This window comes from Neolamprologus multifasciatus, chromosome 5 (assembly GCF_963576455.1).
Source record: "Neolamprologus multifasciatus chromosome 5, fNeoMul1.2, whole genome shotgun sequence".
Lineage (NCBI taxonomy): Eukaryota > Metazoa > Chordata > Actinopteri > Cichliformes > Cichlidae > Neolamprologus > Neolamprologus multifasciatus.
Genome location: NC_140443.1, coordinates 4,108,842 through 4,124,551, shown reverse-complemented (window position 1 = coordinate 4,124,551; position 15,710 = coordinate 4,108,842). Strand labels below are relative to the sequence as shown.

The following is a 15,710-nucleotide window of genomic DNA, read 5'->3' as shown; positions in this document are numbered from 1 at the left end:
ATGGTCTTGCGAATGTGTCTGTGTACATTTCCGTTGTACATGTTTCCATTTAGACAATGAGCGGAAAGGGGTCTTTACCCACCACCCCGATGTGCTCCAACATCCTAACTGCACATCACTGGATGCACATGACTTATACAAGCGAACCATAAAACATTCCAATATAAATAAAAATGCTGCATTAAAAGCACAGGCAGTGACTGCAGTGGACACTGAATATTTTTAACACTTGTAGGCTCTGTGTGGGCAAGCACCTACACCACTGGACATGAATGTGCAGCTATAAAAAGTGTCATGGGTGAAGCTGCTGCGGTGCGCAAATACAACCACCTTGGTGGGTGGTTGTATTCTGCTACTTCTAAGGCCAGATAAGGACCAGATGACTTTTATTATGTATATATTTAAAACTTTTAACTGAAAGATGGTGTACTTTTTTTTTTACCATTATAGTACTGTTTTTTAATGGTTTTATATTTGTGTCTATCAAGCACTGGCTGACAGAGCTCGAGGTGATGGCATCCCTGTTTGCTGCAGCCATCCATGACTATGAACACACGGGAACTACAAATAACTTTCACATCCACACAAAGTAAGCTCTTTTTCTGCAATATTTTCTCAGCTATATATGAGCCACCTCCTGTTATGAAACTGTAAAATAGTAAGAGATATCAGGAAAAACAGAAATAGTGAGGTACGCTTTCTTAAAGCCTGTATAGTTTTAGTAAGCGAGCGAGTGAGAACCCTCTAAGGCAAACACAACTTCATGGACAGAACATCGTATTTTTAGACTTTCCACTTAGGAGGACTAAAGAACGTAGTCTCTTGGCACCCATCATCATCATGCTTTATTTTGGGAATAAAGTACAAAGATGCCTGCCCACAGTAAAAGCACACATCTGAACAGCAGATCTATCCCAAAGTCAGTAACTCTACTTGGAACATCATCTGACTTTGAGATAGATGTGTAATATATACGATATGGGCTGAAAAATCAATGCAATAAGTTATTATGTAGAGCACCTTTAACAACAGACTTGCCTAACAAGCAAAAGGACACAAAGAGAATAAAACAACAAAAGTAACAGGTGCAATTTATTTAAAGTTGAGACAGATTCAAAAGAAAAAAAGAAAGATTAAAATGTGGGTGCAAAACAAATAATGAAAGGCTAAAAAAGATAATATGCAAGACAAGAGAGATGTTATTCAAACATTAAAAACCTATAAAGGACGACGTCACATGAAATGGCATCACATAAAAGCACGTCTATAAAAATGCATTTTACTTCCTCATTTCAGTCATTTCTCCTCATTTCATAGCTGACAGGCCCTGATGGGAAAGCCATGACTGCATTTGACATTAAGCCTCAACTTTCAGGCAGAAGTGCTGCCTGAATGTGGCACAGGGCCAGACACGAACATGTGTTAAATGTGATTGCACTTAAAATCGATTTTAAAACAGGCAGAGAGCTAGTAGGGGATCAGGATCGGGGTAATGTGTGTCTGCTAATATGAGTAGGAAGCCAAGAAATTAACTTTCCATGTAAACCAGAGGAGAACGTAGTAGCCTGGCGATTACCAAAGGAACAGTACTCTACTGTGCAGTACTGAGCAAAAGTCTTGAGCATCAAGTTCTTGTGCCTTGACCATTTTCAGAGGAATGTTTGGGGGTTTTTTGTTTGATGATCTGCTGCCCACTGAAGCCTCATCAAGAAAAGACACATTTTTTCTCATTTTCCAAGCAGAAATATAAAGAAATGAGACTTTTGCACTGTAATTTGTAAGATTAAGTAACATAATTTCTAATTTTCAGGTATTGAGTTGACGAAAATGTTCCACCCAGTATTTACAAAATATAACTATATAGACTAAATAGTTATAAAGTCATCAGCTAGACTTTTAGGGTCACTAGATTTTTTATTTTTTAAAGTATGTCTCTGTCATCTGCATAGCAATGAAAGGAAAAACATTATGAATAAACGAGCCTGGTTCTGCCGGAGGTTTCTTCCTGTTAAAAGGGAGTTTTTCCTTCCCACTGTCGCCAAAGTGTTTGCTCATAGGGGGTCATGATTGTTGGGTTTTTCTCTGTATGCATTATTGTAGGTTCTACCTTACAAGGTAAAGTGCCTTGAGTCACCTGTTGTTGTGATTTGGTGTATAAATAAAATTCACTTGAATTGAATCATGAATATTAGGAAATTACAGACCCACAGAAGTCTTACCAGTATTTTTCATTTTTTTCCACACACTTTTTACACTCCCCAACAGACCACTTTAACACACACCTTTGTGTTGTCTTGAAAACCATTTCCTTAAGTGTTTTATTCAATGTTTATTTTACTGGTGAAAAGTGGCAGAAGCTTAAAAATAAATACTAACTGGAAAACTGCCCACAGTGGGCTTTATTACCCATTTTAACAGCTGAATGACAATGAGTGGATGCTTGATTGATGAATCCGTTAATTATCTTACTTTAGTGAGTCATTAATACCCACACTGTCATTTTTCATTACATCCCACCTCCTCTTCAGCACTTTAAAATTCATCATTAAAGGCTTGCAGTCACAGTCATTAAATTGTTCCCAGAGGACTCTCCTTTTATCTCAGTCTCACCTCCTTCACTCAGAGCAACTGTCGTATTGAAGTTTTCACTTTAATGCACAGGAACACTTTACAACCTGCCCATCTGTCCGTCGACTGTCTGTAATAATCTCCACTCACCTTCTGTCTCCAAGGTCAGAGTTTGCATTGATCTACAATGACCGGTCTGTACAAGAGAGCCATCACCTGAGCGCAGCCTTTCGCCTACTGCTGGACGACCAAATGAACATCTTTATTAATTTGACACGGGAGGAATGGATGTAAGACCTCAAATAATTAATAATAATTAATTTCTGTGTGTTATAAATCATGACCCATTCTCCCTCCCAAGCAGACAGTCACAGGGAGACATAAATAGGTCATAGAAAAGTTTTCCCTCATCAGTTGCTCACCTGTTGATCTCTTGTTGGAGAAACGTTTTTGCTGTCTGTCTGTATGAACTTCACAAGCCTGTGTAAAAATGTCCCCGTCGATCTGTTGGTGTTAAAGGGCATTCTGAAAAGTCAAAAATCCCCTCCAGAAATAAATGTGTTAACAATGTTATAAATGAGATTTTAACCAACAGCAACATTTAGTTAGAGTCTGGGCAAAGACAGCTGATAAATGTAGATTTGGTTTGCAGTAAGTCCTCATATGCGTGTATATGCATAGGCGTGATACAACATTACAAGAAAAAAAATAAATAATGGAGAATTCATGCTGCAGGAGAATGTAGGAGAGCAAAGCTATAATGTGTTTATCTTAGTGTGTTTCCAATGTGACCTCTAGGAAAAACTAATTGGCCAAAAAGTAACATTTTATTAATTAATACTTTTGTTTTATTTTATTATGGATATATGGAATCAACTGAAACAATTGCAATACATTTATTCACTAGTTTTACATACCAGTTCTGTAGTGTGGAGCTAGTTTGTGGCTTTTGACAACATTTAGATTTTTATCTGTGACGACATTTATAATTATGTCATTATTCTATTTTATTAGCGTTATTTTACATATAAACTGACATCCTGATGCTTTAAGGAAACAGCCCCCAGACCTCAAGTTGGTTAGTGCACTTATGGGAAAGCATACAGTGTCTCTTATAGCCAGTGTTGGGGAGTAACGGAATACATGTACCTCCGTTAGGTATTTAAAATCCAAAATATGAGTGTTACGTTCCCCTGAGGGGTCTAGGCGGTGAGGGGGAAGTAACAAAAAGTGTCCGGGTCAGGAAAAGGAGACAAAAAGGCATGAGGGTTAAATTAAAGAGTTTTATTAAAGTTTCTATTAAAACTAACTAAAAGAGACGGACAAGCCGCTATCACCATTTAAAGAAATAAACAAAACTCAAATGCTAGTCAATAAAGCACAAAGTAAGTCAAAAAGAGTGCAGCTCACTAGCTGCAAACACAGCAACACACTCAGCTCACTAGCTGTAACGACACTAATGGCACTCTGGCCCCGAGCTCACCTTTCCCTGGGCTTAAATCTCCTTGATTACTGATGAGAGTCAGCTGCACAAAAGGGAAAGGTGGCACCTCAGGCAGAAGAGGTGGTGGGACACGCCCACACAGGCACCTTCAGGAGGAGGCCCTGCTAGGGCCGTAACAATGAGTAACTGTATTCCGTTACAGTTACCGTTTAAAAAGGTGGTATTTAGAATACATTTACTTTGTTGAAATAAATGGATTACACGGCGGTACTTCCCTGTTTCATATTGTGGCGGGTCAGGACTGTTCGGGTTTTGTTTGACAGCTACGTTCTGTTGTTCCAGGCGGCAGCGTTACGGTCGCCATGGTTACAGGGTGACGCTCTCTCTCTGCGTGTTTCCTGGGTGAGAGAGCGCCTGTTGTTGTTGTTGTGCTAAGCTAACAGGCAGAATACTACAGGTATAGCTCTAAAGAATGTAGCATCATAGGCAGTGTAGTCCGTGCTGCAGGGAGAATGGACTGCCATACACGTTATGTGTCTGTGAGCGAGGGAGGGAGAAAAAGGAAAAGTACGAGCTGTCATCGAGCAAAAACGGGAGCTGGAAGCATGTAAATATAATAATAACCACTGCAGCCAAGAAGAGAGCCTGACGAGCCCAGTTGTAAGTAAGCTGTTAAGACTCGACTGTACACTGTGTTCGTGTTTTCCTCCAAAAACAATAAGTTCCGTTGGAGCAGCCTTTCAACGCCTCTCTCTGTCTCTGCTAGCAAAGTTGACCCAGACAACAAAGTAAAGCTAGTTTTCGGCTACGAGCCCGACACAGAACCCACCGTATTAGCCAGAGGTCCCTTTACTACGGTTCGGAGTCGCGGACTGTTACTCAGTAACAGTAATAAATCACAGCAATAGTACATTCATGTAGTTGTAAACAGCATGATAATATATTAAGTAATCCAAAGTATTCAGAATACGTTACTCTCATTGAGTAACGTAACGGAATACGTTACAGAATACATTTCGGGGCATGTATTCTGTATTCTGTAATGGAATACATTTTAAAAGTAACCTTCCCAACACTGCGTGTAACTTCACCAAACAGCAGAGGAATAACAAACATAACAAACTCTGACTACAGCGTCTAAACTTGGAAATGTAATAAATAAGTTGCATTTGGTAGATGCTATAGGAATGTTGTGATACATACATTTAAAGTAAAAGTTAGCCGTAGTTGGTCTGCGGTGCAGTCTGCGATAACAACGTATCTATACTCTGCATAGTTTCTGTATTGGCTGCTGCTTCATATATTACTCACAGAATATGCGATTGGGGGAGCTGTGCAGATATCACACAAGATAAACCCCAGCTGCATACTTTAGTGGGCTTTTCTAGCAGTCAGTGTTGCCATGGGAACAAGGAAATCTATTAGGAAATCTAAACAGGTTACAACCCCATCGAGCCTTCCTGTCTGTCATTTTTACTCACTCCTCATCAGCCAAGGTCAACTTGTACACTGTGTGTTTTTGCGTGTGTGCGTTCTCACAGGGAGCTGCGGTCACTCGTTATAGAGATGGTGTTGTCCACGGACATGTCCTCCCACCTTCTCCAGGTCAAAGCGATGAAATCCTGTCTACAACAACAAGAACGGCACTGCTAATAGACTGTGCTGTTGTTTGCACTGTGCCGCATAATCAGCAGGCCATGTAATGGATGCTTGGAGTGCAGTGAGCTGATTAGAATAGCCTGCACATGATGCAGGCAGTTTAGTTTCAGGCCGGCTGCTGTTTAGTCTGCTTTTCAGTCTGGAGACACAACAAAACAACAGTTAAAACAGTGATTGCGTTATGCTCTCTACACCAGGATTGACAAGCCCAAAGCACTGTCTCTGTTACTGCACACGGCTGACATAAGTCATCCATCCAAGCCTTGGGCGCTGCACTCTCGCTGGACCAAAGCCTTGATGGAGGAGTTTTTCAGACAGGTAGGCACTATATATATATATATATATTCTGCTTAACAGGCCTGAGATATTTCCTATTTGTTGTTTGTCATCTCGCTATGCTCTTCTTTTTATTTCACACAAATTCAAGGGCAGAGCTCCTCTCTGAGCCTGTTTTTGCTGCAGATTCTTTCCTGTTATCAAGAATTTTTTTCTACTTTCTAAAAGTGCTTGCTCAGTGGGTCTGTACCCTCCACTTTTAAGCACCATATAACTACTATTTTGACTAGTGATGAGCATGGATTCATGTCAACAAGGATAACTAGAGATGTGAAGGAGAGAGTGCAGGGAGGGCAGAGTGCGTGGAGATGAGTGTCAGCTGTGATTTGATTGGCTATGACATGTGGCTTAGAGTGGCAAAGTCACCAAACGTAGTCCTCTCTGTGTTGGGAGTGACGAGGATGGACACAATTACAAATGAGTCCATCAGTTAGAGTTAGAGAGATGAGCCTGAGATGGTTTAAACATGTGCAGAGGAGGGATCGAGCATAAAGTGGACAAAGCATGTTGAATGGGGACCTTCATGGATATAGTGAGACAGAGGAGGACAGTGTGGCAACACCTAAAGAGAGAAGCTGAAAGAAGATTTGTTCTGGATAAAAGAATAAACTACTTGTTGCCCACAGTTAGATGAGAAGAGGAACAGTAAATAGTGTGTAGTCAATAAAGAGTTTAAGCCAGCAGCTCCCCAGCTCAGCTTAGTGCAAATACAGAAAACAAGGGGAACAACTAGCTTTAATCTCGCCAACCAACAAGAAAATCCGCCTGCTAACTTCCAAACTCACTAATTAAAACAGGACATCTTGTTACTGGATAAAAATAAAGTGTAGCCACTGTGATGCCACCGTTCTTACATCACCGATTCCACGTTGGAGTCCAGATTCAAATTTGTGAGCTTTCTTGTTCACCAAACTCTGCAGATGAATGATGATTGTAGACGATTGTAGAGGAAGTCCAAATCCTCCAATTTGATCCCTCAGTGGTGAAAAAATGTTACACTGGAGCCTGAAGCCATACCTCAGAGAGAGCTTAGTACATAGTATGTTAGGCCTGTCTCTTTATCCTACCATATTAGACATTTACTTCCTCTATAGATCTTATCAGGCTCTATGCCTTCACTTACTTCCCTTATTTGCCAGGCCTCTGTCGTTCGACCTTGCTGATGACTAACATGTTATGCTGTACACTATTGTTGTTTATCTGTTAGGATTGCCATTAGCTGTGCCCTAAACACAAAGCCAACAAAAGGGATGTATATACTTTGTTGCCTGTAGCGGTTAAATCCAGCATTTTATCATTCGGCTTCTTACATGCACTTACATGCACTTACATGCACTGGCTTCCCAGTATATGTGATTTGATTTTCAGGCTTGTTAGTAAGGATGGCGGTCATTTTCTAAAACAAAAGTGCATTAGAGTTTATGTAGCCTGTCTCAAAGGTTGTCCTTGATTGCATGTGGTTTAGATGCCAGCTCATTCGTAGTTCTCGGTGCTCGCAGGCTTTTGCCACACAATAAATGTAAATTCAAAATATAAAAGAACACATTATGTTATATTCTTAGACATCTCCATATCTGCCCTGGTGCTCCTGGTCTCCATCTGACTTATTAGCTCTGTTGTTAACTGCATGATCGATGAGTCAAAGGGCCGTATGCCTAATAAGAGGCAGCAGTTTTTGTAAACTGCTTGTATAGGGAGGGTGGATATTACGTCAGAGCTGAAGAAATCCATAAAAATAGCTCGTTGATATGACGCAGAGGCAGCAGAGAAGGAAAATCTCTACTAACAGGTTATTCTGCATTACTTTGGTACTGAAAAAATTAATCGATCTTAACAGCTCAAGTTTTAACCCTTTAAAGCCTGAACCATGAAATAATTGCTTTAATAATAATTGTTTATTAAAAATTCTGACAAAATAATAAAACATAAATTGAATATCAAAATAAATTTTGCTTTATTTTGTAATTCGTTGCTTAAAAATGTATTTTTTTGTTATAACTTTTTTCAGATCACACTGACTATGTAGTCGCATGTACATGTCATATATAATGTAATGCACTTGGCTTTAAAGGGTTACATATGGGAAATAGAGGACTGCAGAGAATCAGTGTTGTTGTCTTTAAAGCCTCACAAACCCCAATAGAAAGTCAAGCCGTCATGTTTTTGTTGACCTTTGGGGAAAAGTATATAATAAAACAATATAATGAGCCAAGAAGTGGCTTTTGGTCTTCACTTTAAAGCAACAGCTGACGCTATAGCTGCTCTTCAGCTCAGCAGGAGATGCAGTTATCCAATCAGGTGGAAGGACTCTTTCTGTTGATGTCTGAGTTACTATGAGAACATAATTACCCCACAGAGAAAAAGCTTGCTGTGCTGATTGTCTGGCTTTTTGACGATGTTAGCTGGCACGACTGTAGTGAGTGTATTTAAAGTGACTGCTGCACGAAGCTGCTCCCTCTGCTTTTTTTACTACCTGGATCTGAAGGAGATCAGAACAGAAGAGGTGTGGGAGAGCGCTGTTGTCTCAGAAACAAACGTGTGCGTACCTATGAAACACGTTTTTGTTCTGTTTGGCTGTTAATTAAAAAACGTTTGAACAGTCTCACAGTTTCAGGAGGCGACTGTTGGAACAAACTGACCTTTTAAAAGTTATTTTCAGGTGTTGTGTGGGATGCCCTTTAAGTATCTTCTTTCTCTCTTTCTATCTTTGTGAGGGTGATAGAGAGGCAGAGCTCGGCCTCCCCTTCTCTCCACTGTGTGATCGACAAACCACCCTAGTAGCTGAATCCCAGATCGGTACGTCTCATAAATCACACACTCTTTTTTTTAAAACCAGCTTCTTCATCGCTTTTGTCTGTTGCCTTTGTAAGATTTTTAATAAATATCCATCTTTGATACATAAAACAAGTAAAATGTATTCTCTAGTGAAGCTAATCACATTTTTTCTCTTTCCAAAAGTAACAAGCCAGTGGCAGGATTTATGTTAATTTTATTTTGAACAGTTCACAGTGATATTGCAGCATATGCCCTTTGAATTTTAGTGTTTGAATCACTGAAATGCACTCAAATTTCTTTACTGACATTAAAGACATAACGAGGTTTTAGTATTTTTGAGTCACTAACAGTTTACTTCACATGTTGATATGCTGGATTTTGTTCTCGCAGGTTTCATAGACTTCATTGTGTATCCTACATTTTCTCTGCTGACCGATATGGCTGAAAAGATTGTTATTCCTTTGGTGGAAGAGAACCCAGGTCCACCAGACCCCTGCAACAGACATAGGTAAACACAAGGCCTGTGAAACCTGCTGGGAAAATAAACTTTATTGCACTTTTGGTTTTAGATATTAATATGTTAACAAAGTGTTAACACCAAAGCATTTGACACACATTAGAAGTCTGTTTTTACTGTGATATTGAGTGGCACACAGAGTTTGACTAAAACTGATTTTAAAACTCTTGAAAGCCTACTTAGTTAGTTAGTTACTTAGTTTGCTTGTTTTAATCAATTTTAAATCATGCTTTTTTTTGTTTTTGTTTCTAATGTCTCTGTAAAGCACTTTGAATCACTTTGTTGTTGAATTGTGCTATACAAATAAACGTGCCTTGCATTGCCTTGCCTACTTCCTTCGTGTGGCTTAGTACAATTAGTCATTGAATGGCTCCATCTGTCACTCAGATGGACAGACACAGCACTGACACTGCATCATTTTTTAGCTTTAATAGAATTCTACGGAGCCCCGCAGGGGACATGGGAGAAAAAAAATTTAAGACGGACTTTTGCGAGATCTCGCAAAACTAACTCGGGATCTCGCAAAACAAACTCGGAAAGTTTTAGCCACATTCTTCCCGTTAGCTCGAAGCTAACGGGAGGTCGAGACCTACTACAGCCGGGAGGAACACCGCTTTCCCGTCACATCGTGCCTCGATCTCCCGGTCGGCTTCGAGCCAGCGTCCAAAGAATGCGGCTAAAACGTTTGCGAGATCTCGCGAAAGTCCGTCTTAATTTTTTTTCTCCCATGTCCCCTGCGGGGCTCCGTAGAATTCAAACTGGGGACTTATTAAAAAATATATCTATACAGTTGTCCCAAAAGGAGGAAATTAACTTCAAACTTTTTTCAGGCTTTAATTATGCTGTAAAACTGGTCAGTTTAACCTGAAGGTCTACTTGAAATGCTTTTGGAGTCAAGCTCTGGTTTTTCAGGAAACTTCAGTTTCTGGCTCTTTTGCAGTTTTACAGTTGGAGCAGTTTCACTAATTCTTTGCTTTGTACGTATATGTTGATCATGTACACCATGTTTTTTATGTTACTATCATTTGCTGAGTTGGTCAAAAACCTGTAATTATAACATAATAATTTTGAGTGACAAAACATGATCATTATTCAAAGGTGAATTAATCTCCAAATTCGTAGCAGTAACTGCTCATTTTAGACACACCAGAAGGATAACCAAAGTCAGTAGGGACCCAAAAGTGTCAGCGCAAAATCCTGTTTATGTGTTGCTTATTTTCTTTTTAATTTGTTTTCTTTTTATTGAAGATATATTTGAAGATAATTTCATGAAAAAAAAGTGCAATCCTTTACCTTGGTGTAGAAAATCTCAGGTTCAGCTGAGTCATTTGTTTTCATGACTGGAATATGATTTTGCGCACAAACAGCACTGTTTTCTTTCACCAGTAATCTTTGGAAGGAGAGCTCCAGAGGCCTGCAGTGGAGCCTCGCACACATCACAGCTGAGCTGGTGAGCTTCCGCTCCACTTGGACACGGCACACTGAGGACAACAAGCTCAAATGGAAGGAAAGTGGCTCAAATGGTGGGTTTATACGTGCAAAAAATCACAAATATGCATTAAAATATAAAAAATAAACACGATTGAGGCTTTATTTAAATGTCTATACTTAATTTTATATTCTACTTAGTCTCCTTTTCTGCTCGCACATATTTCAACAGCTCAAATTTTAAAAGATCACCTTTAAAAAGCTTGACAGCCTCTTTTAAAGTAGAATAAAAGACCTGTTGCTGATCTGGCTTAGAAAAAGCCTCTTTGTTCTCTAAATGCGCTCAGTACCCTTGATTTGATTTGTTATCTAAATTCATTTTAGAATGATCTCATGTTGAGATGAATTCATACAGATATTATTTTCTATCCAACCTAACTAGATTTTCTGATGTCTTTTCCCAATCTTCTATATCCTCCAGGATTTTCAGACCCCTGCGAGACAAAAGAGCAGCGATCGAGACAAGAAGTGCTGTCAGAAAAATCCCTGCAAGACCCCACTACAGATACAAAATAGCAGACAGCAGTTTATTTGTAATACGTGTTTGCAGAATAGAAAAAAGTAACACTTTTGTAACAAAACTCAGATACCTTTTACTTTAAAAACTGAGAGATCTTACCAAGGTAAGATGTAGCGTAATCACAGAAACTTCCTCATGTCTCATTTTAAATGTAGCATACTACAATAATTTAAACACAAAAGTACACATGCTGGTCATGTTATACAGTCTAGTCCATATCATTAATTTAATTTGTCATCTAAACAGCTGTAAGTTACATTTGAACTTTCAAAGCATAAAACAATCATTTAACCTTAAAATAAACTTTGTGTCATATATGAGTTTTTTGTAGTCTGTTTCTCTGTCTGGGACATATTTATACATGGGCCAGTAATCCAGACATGACAACTCAATATAGGAACTTAAGTTAAATCGGTTATGTTTTGCATTTTCCAAACATACAACAGTTAACTTTTTTTTTTTTTTTTACTTAAAAGCAATATTTTAAATTTCTTTTGAAGAGCCTTTATTGTAGAAGGTAAAATTTGATATTACTCTGTATTAATTATCTTGTATTTAGAAAGCAATCATACCATAGTTCCTTGGTTATTGCACCTCAAAAATAATGATAATGAATTAAAAAGTAATAATGTAACTGAACTAAAGAGGCTCTTAGACTTTAAAAGGGAGAAATACTTTTAGGAATAAGTAGTAATAATAAATAATAAAGAGGTAGAGGCCGATGTTTGGTCAGCCAAAATTATCAAAAAGATGGTTAAGCATGCATTCAAGTGTTCTCTGCTCTCCCAGCAAGAGGAGCTATAGAGCAAAGACTGCAATGGCCCAGGGGTAGTTCAGCTTCACACCCAGCTTCGTATTTTAATGCTCGTCAGTGAAGCAGTTTGGAATTGCACCATCGCTTTCCTTCTTACAACAGATGGGAAAAAATGTTTTTCTAATTTGAATCAGCTGATAGTCTTTAAATGAATAAATGCCACGACAACAACTGAAGACACAGCGCTGCTGCTTGTCAGTATGATTTGCATGATTTGAGCTTCCATCCCAACACCCACTTTGAATATAAAACGAATATAAATCCATCACACAGCAAGACAGTAATGACTGTTACACAAAGAGTCTTGTGTTAAAGAAAAAACTGTTCTGTAAGATATGGATATCCTTTCTATAATTCAGTAAATTTTAGGTGCAACAGCGTAAATGTACATTACAATTTTTTTTTTAAGTCTCTCTAACAGTTAAAGTGCAATTGGGCTTTTATTCTGAAAGGATCCTTCACTTTGTCCACCTCCAATCACAAAGCTGAAACGCTTCAACAGCAAAACCTGTTCACAGCAGTCTGTAAAGATACAGTATCCCACGCAGCTTAAACTGCTGCAATGTTACAAAATGCATTTGTGAAATCTTGTCCTTTTATGAAAAATATATGTGCTTTTAAGCTCCTGCTTCAGACTGCATTAAATTATTTAATAGCAGAGCATCTATTTTTAGAGTAAAGTTAAAATCAACTTTAGCTGAGCGCAGGACCAATGATGCAACGATACATGAAGGCTTTAAGAATTCCTGCTAAAATACATCTGGTTTTCTTTTTTTGACACTTGAATGGGAAAAGCTCTCCTGGTTCTTTGCATGTTCATGCTAACGCTGCTGATGAACTTCATATAATCTTTCCTACAAAAAAAAAGAAAGAAACCAATCACCAATTTAAACATTTTATTGTATCAAACAAATTTAGATTACAGATGTAATCATCAATCAAGTAAAACTAGAACAAAAAAATCCATGTTATTCAAGTAAAGTACACTACTACCATTCAAAAAACAAGTTTACCCATAAATACATTGCAGGAGAAAAACATAAAGCTTGCAGAGGAATGTTTTACTGTTCTTCTTGTTCATCGTGGATAAAGTGACCATCGTTGGCAACTGAGTAACAAACAGCTGTTGCTGTGGCTGATTAATCTCCTAAAGTGACACTGAAACCTCAGATTTAGTTTTGGTCATTTATTCCATTTACACATGTCAAGTATGATGTGAAGGTTATAGAAAGATTGTCACATGATGCCACTTCAGTGATACAAAGACAGATTACATGACAAATATTTAATGTGCTGATGACTTTAAGATGTCTTTGTTACGAACTAGAATACAAATAAAATGCAGCAGTTTAAAAAAAAGTGTTTAAATTTGTTGTTTTTTTGTACAAAATGAAGCACAGTAAGTACCTTGGGCGTAGACAACAAGTCACTGTACATTCAGTGCCATGCAAGAGGGTGTTTCATGACCAGAATTTAAATTCCCAAGAACCATTCATGTGTCAAAAATGAGGGTGCAATTTACTCACTGGGGATGGATTCCTCCTTGTTAATCCTAAATATGCAAATGGAGCTTTAGAGACGATCGCTTGTACCCTGTTTATCAACTAGACATTTACAAGAAGGGTAATAGTCTAGTTATCAGTACATGCATTACTGTAAGCTGACGTAGCTTTCTATTTCTTATTGAGTAACAATTGCTCACACAGGGTTTAAAGACTTAAAGACAGGCTTTCTCCCTCCCTTTATGCTAAAAAGAACTCAAATGACTTTGGGGAAAGGTCAGCAGTGCTTCAGCTGTCGGCATGTGTGTGACTGACTGACAGGAGTTTGAATCTTAGCCACACAAACAACAAACTAAGTAAACATATCTGCCCTGTAGCCTTTAAGCTACAGGCAATCGTTAGCAGTGGCCCTGAAGCGTAACCAGGGGAGTCAGAGTCAGACCAGCAGTTAGATGTGGTTTAATGTGCTGCACTTTAGCTTGCAGGTTGGTTTTTCTGTTTTCTCTCATTCAACAAGCAGTGCCTTCCTATTTGTATCGGGAGTAATTCTCTATTCTGAACAATGAAAACAAAAGCAGAATGACAGCTGTTACAGTTTAATTAGTCTACTTTTCTGATGTCTGGACTGGTTTCTGACTGGATTTCTTTTTACATCTGTTTACAGAGTCAATACCTGCAGGCTTGGGATGATGTTAAGGCTGCAGAAAAATATGTTTTCTGGGATTATTTGTGAATCATTTCATCTAGAAATTATCACATTAAAAATGACATTATACGTTTTGTCTGTTTAGAACTGCAGAGCATGAAACTGCATCTACACAGAGCTCTGTGTGTGTAAAAGTATTGATTTTGAGGTCATTTCGGAAGCTTTCAAAGCCTTGTTGGATGCAATCACTGCAACTGTGAGTGCAGAATGTATTAAAATAGACTTAAAGCATGAAAATAAACTTCTATAGATTGAATTTCATTGAATGCCCAGTGTGATTAACCTATGAGCGACTCTTCTGTCAGACATATGTGGGACAAACGTCTGAAGAAAAGGTCTGAAATGTGCTCTGTGTAGACACAGTTCAAGGCTGTGGTTACCAAACTTTTTCTGGCACGCCCGCCTTCAAAAGTCGAGCAAGGATGACAGCTCAACAAAATACAGATCAACGGTACACCATCATCAGCCTCTTTTTACATTTTAGTTTAGTTTCACCTTATTTTGTAACTTTGGTAATCACAGCCACCCACACACAGTGCTTGTCGGCCCCACCAGGCAGGCTCGACAGTTTGAGGCCCACCGGAGCCAAAGGAAATCATAATCATGATCAAAAATGGCTTTCTAGTTTCTTCCATGTGTTTAATCGACTAATTATTAACAATGTAAATAAAATTGCAGCCGAGTTGTTCAAAAAAATCCAAATATATGTTTACTATAAAATATCAATAAACCCACATTTATTTCTGTCTTTACCGATCGCTCACACGAGACGGCATTTGAATTTAAATTGAAGGTTTTGTCTCTGGTTACTTACAAGATTCTGATGCTATTTTATTGCTACGAGATGGAACAATAAATGTTGAATTCATGGCACGTATAAATTGATTGAAAATGTCTACATTGATTGCAAATAAAATATTTGTTGTCTTTGATAAATCAACGGGACATTAAACCTGTGACAGATTACGATAATATATGTGTGAGTAAGACACTATGAAAGCTTGTCCCATTAACCAGATGTGCCAAATCCCAGTTGGGGGATGCAATAGGCTAGTTTTAATATAGTGCGGGGGGAGCTTTAACAAAAACAAATATCATTATACAACTGTCTCTCTACACAAGATTTGTGACACAAAATAAATGTAAAAACTTTTTTTTTTTTTTTTCTCAAGGTGGTAACTAAGGCCTGGCCGTAGAGGAATATAGAAGCCCTGATGTTTTGGAAAAGTGAATCTGCAGACACAATCTTCTGTCATTGTGTAGGGCTGACTGAGCAGACTGAGCAGCATTGTGTTGCACAGAGGACTGCTCTATTTCTCTGTCTTCAGGCTGCATTTCTTTGTCTTCTCCTCTGCCGGCTGACTCGCTCCTGCTTTTGTTT

The 15,710-nt window shown here is 38.5% G+C and overlaps 2 protein-coding genes across 6 annotated transcripts in view; one reads left to right on the top strand and one right to left on the bottom strand.

Annotated features, from left to right (window-relative positions):
- The window catches only part of LOC146517856 (dual specificity calcium/calmodulin-dependent 3',5'-cyclic nucleotide phosphodiesterase 1B-like), a 27,849-nt gene extending 12,501 nt beyond the window's left edge, over nt 1-15,348 (top strand). For all 3 annotated transcript variants that reach the window (XM_085161145.1, XM_085161147.1, XM_085161148.1), the window contains exons 7-14: nt 489-589; nt 2,733-2,858; nt 5,554-5,655; nt 5,869-5,989; nt 8,722-8,803; nt 9,173-9,290; nt 10,686-10,822; nt 11,209-15,348. In XM_085161145.1, the coding sequence (XP_085017271.1) occupies nt 489-589; nt 2,733-2,858; nt 5,554-5,655; nt 5,869-5,989; nt 8,722-8,803; nt 9,173-9,290; nt 10,686-10,822; nt 11,209-11,303 (882 nt within the window). In that variant the 3' untranslated portion in view covers nt 11,304-15,348. The remainder of the gene's footprint in view (nt 1-488; nt 590-2,732; nt 2,859-5,553; nt 5,656-5,868; nt 5,990-8,721; nt 8,804-9,172; nt 9,291-10,685; nt 10,823-11,208) is intronic.
- The window catches only part of LOC146517855 (protein phosphatase 1 regulatory subunit 1A-like), a 35,464-nt gene continuing 33,418 nt past the window's right edge, over nt 13,665-15,710 (bottom strand). For all 3 annotated transcript variants that reach the window (XM_085161164.1, XM_085161166.1, XM_085161165.1), the window contains one exon: nt 13,665-15,710. In XM_085161164.1, coding sequence (XP_085017290.1) covers nt 15,640-15,710 — 71 coding nt within the window. In that variant the 3' untranslated portion in view covers nt 13,665-15,639.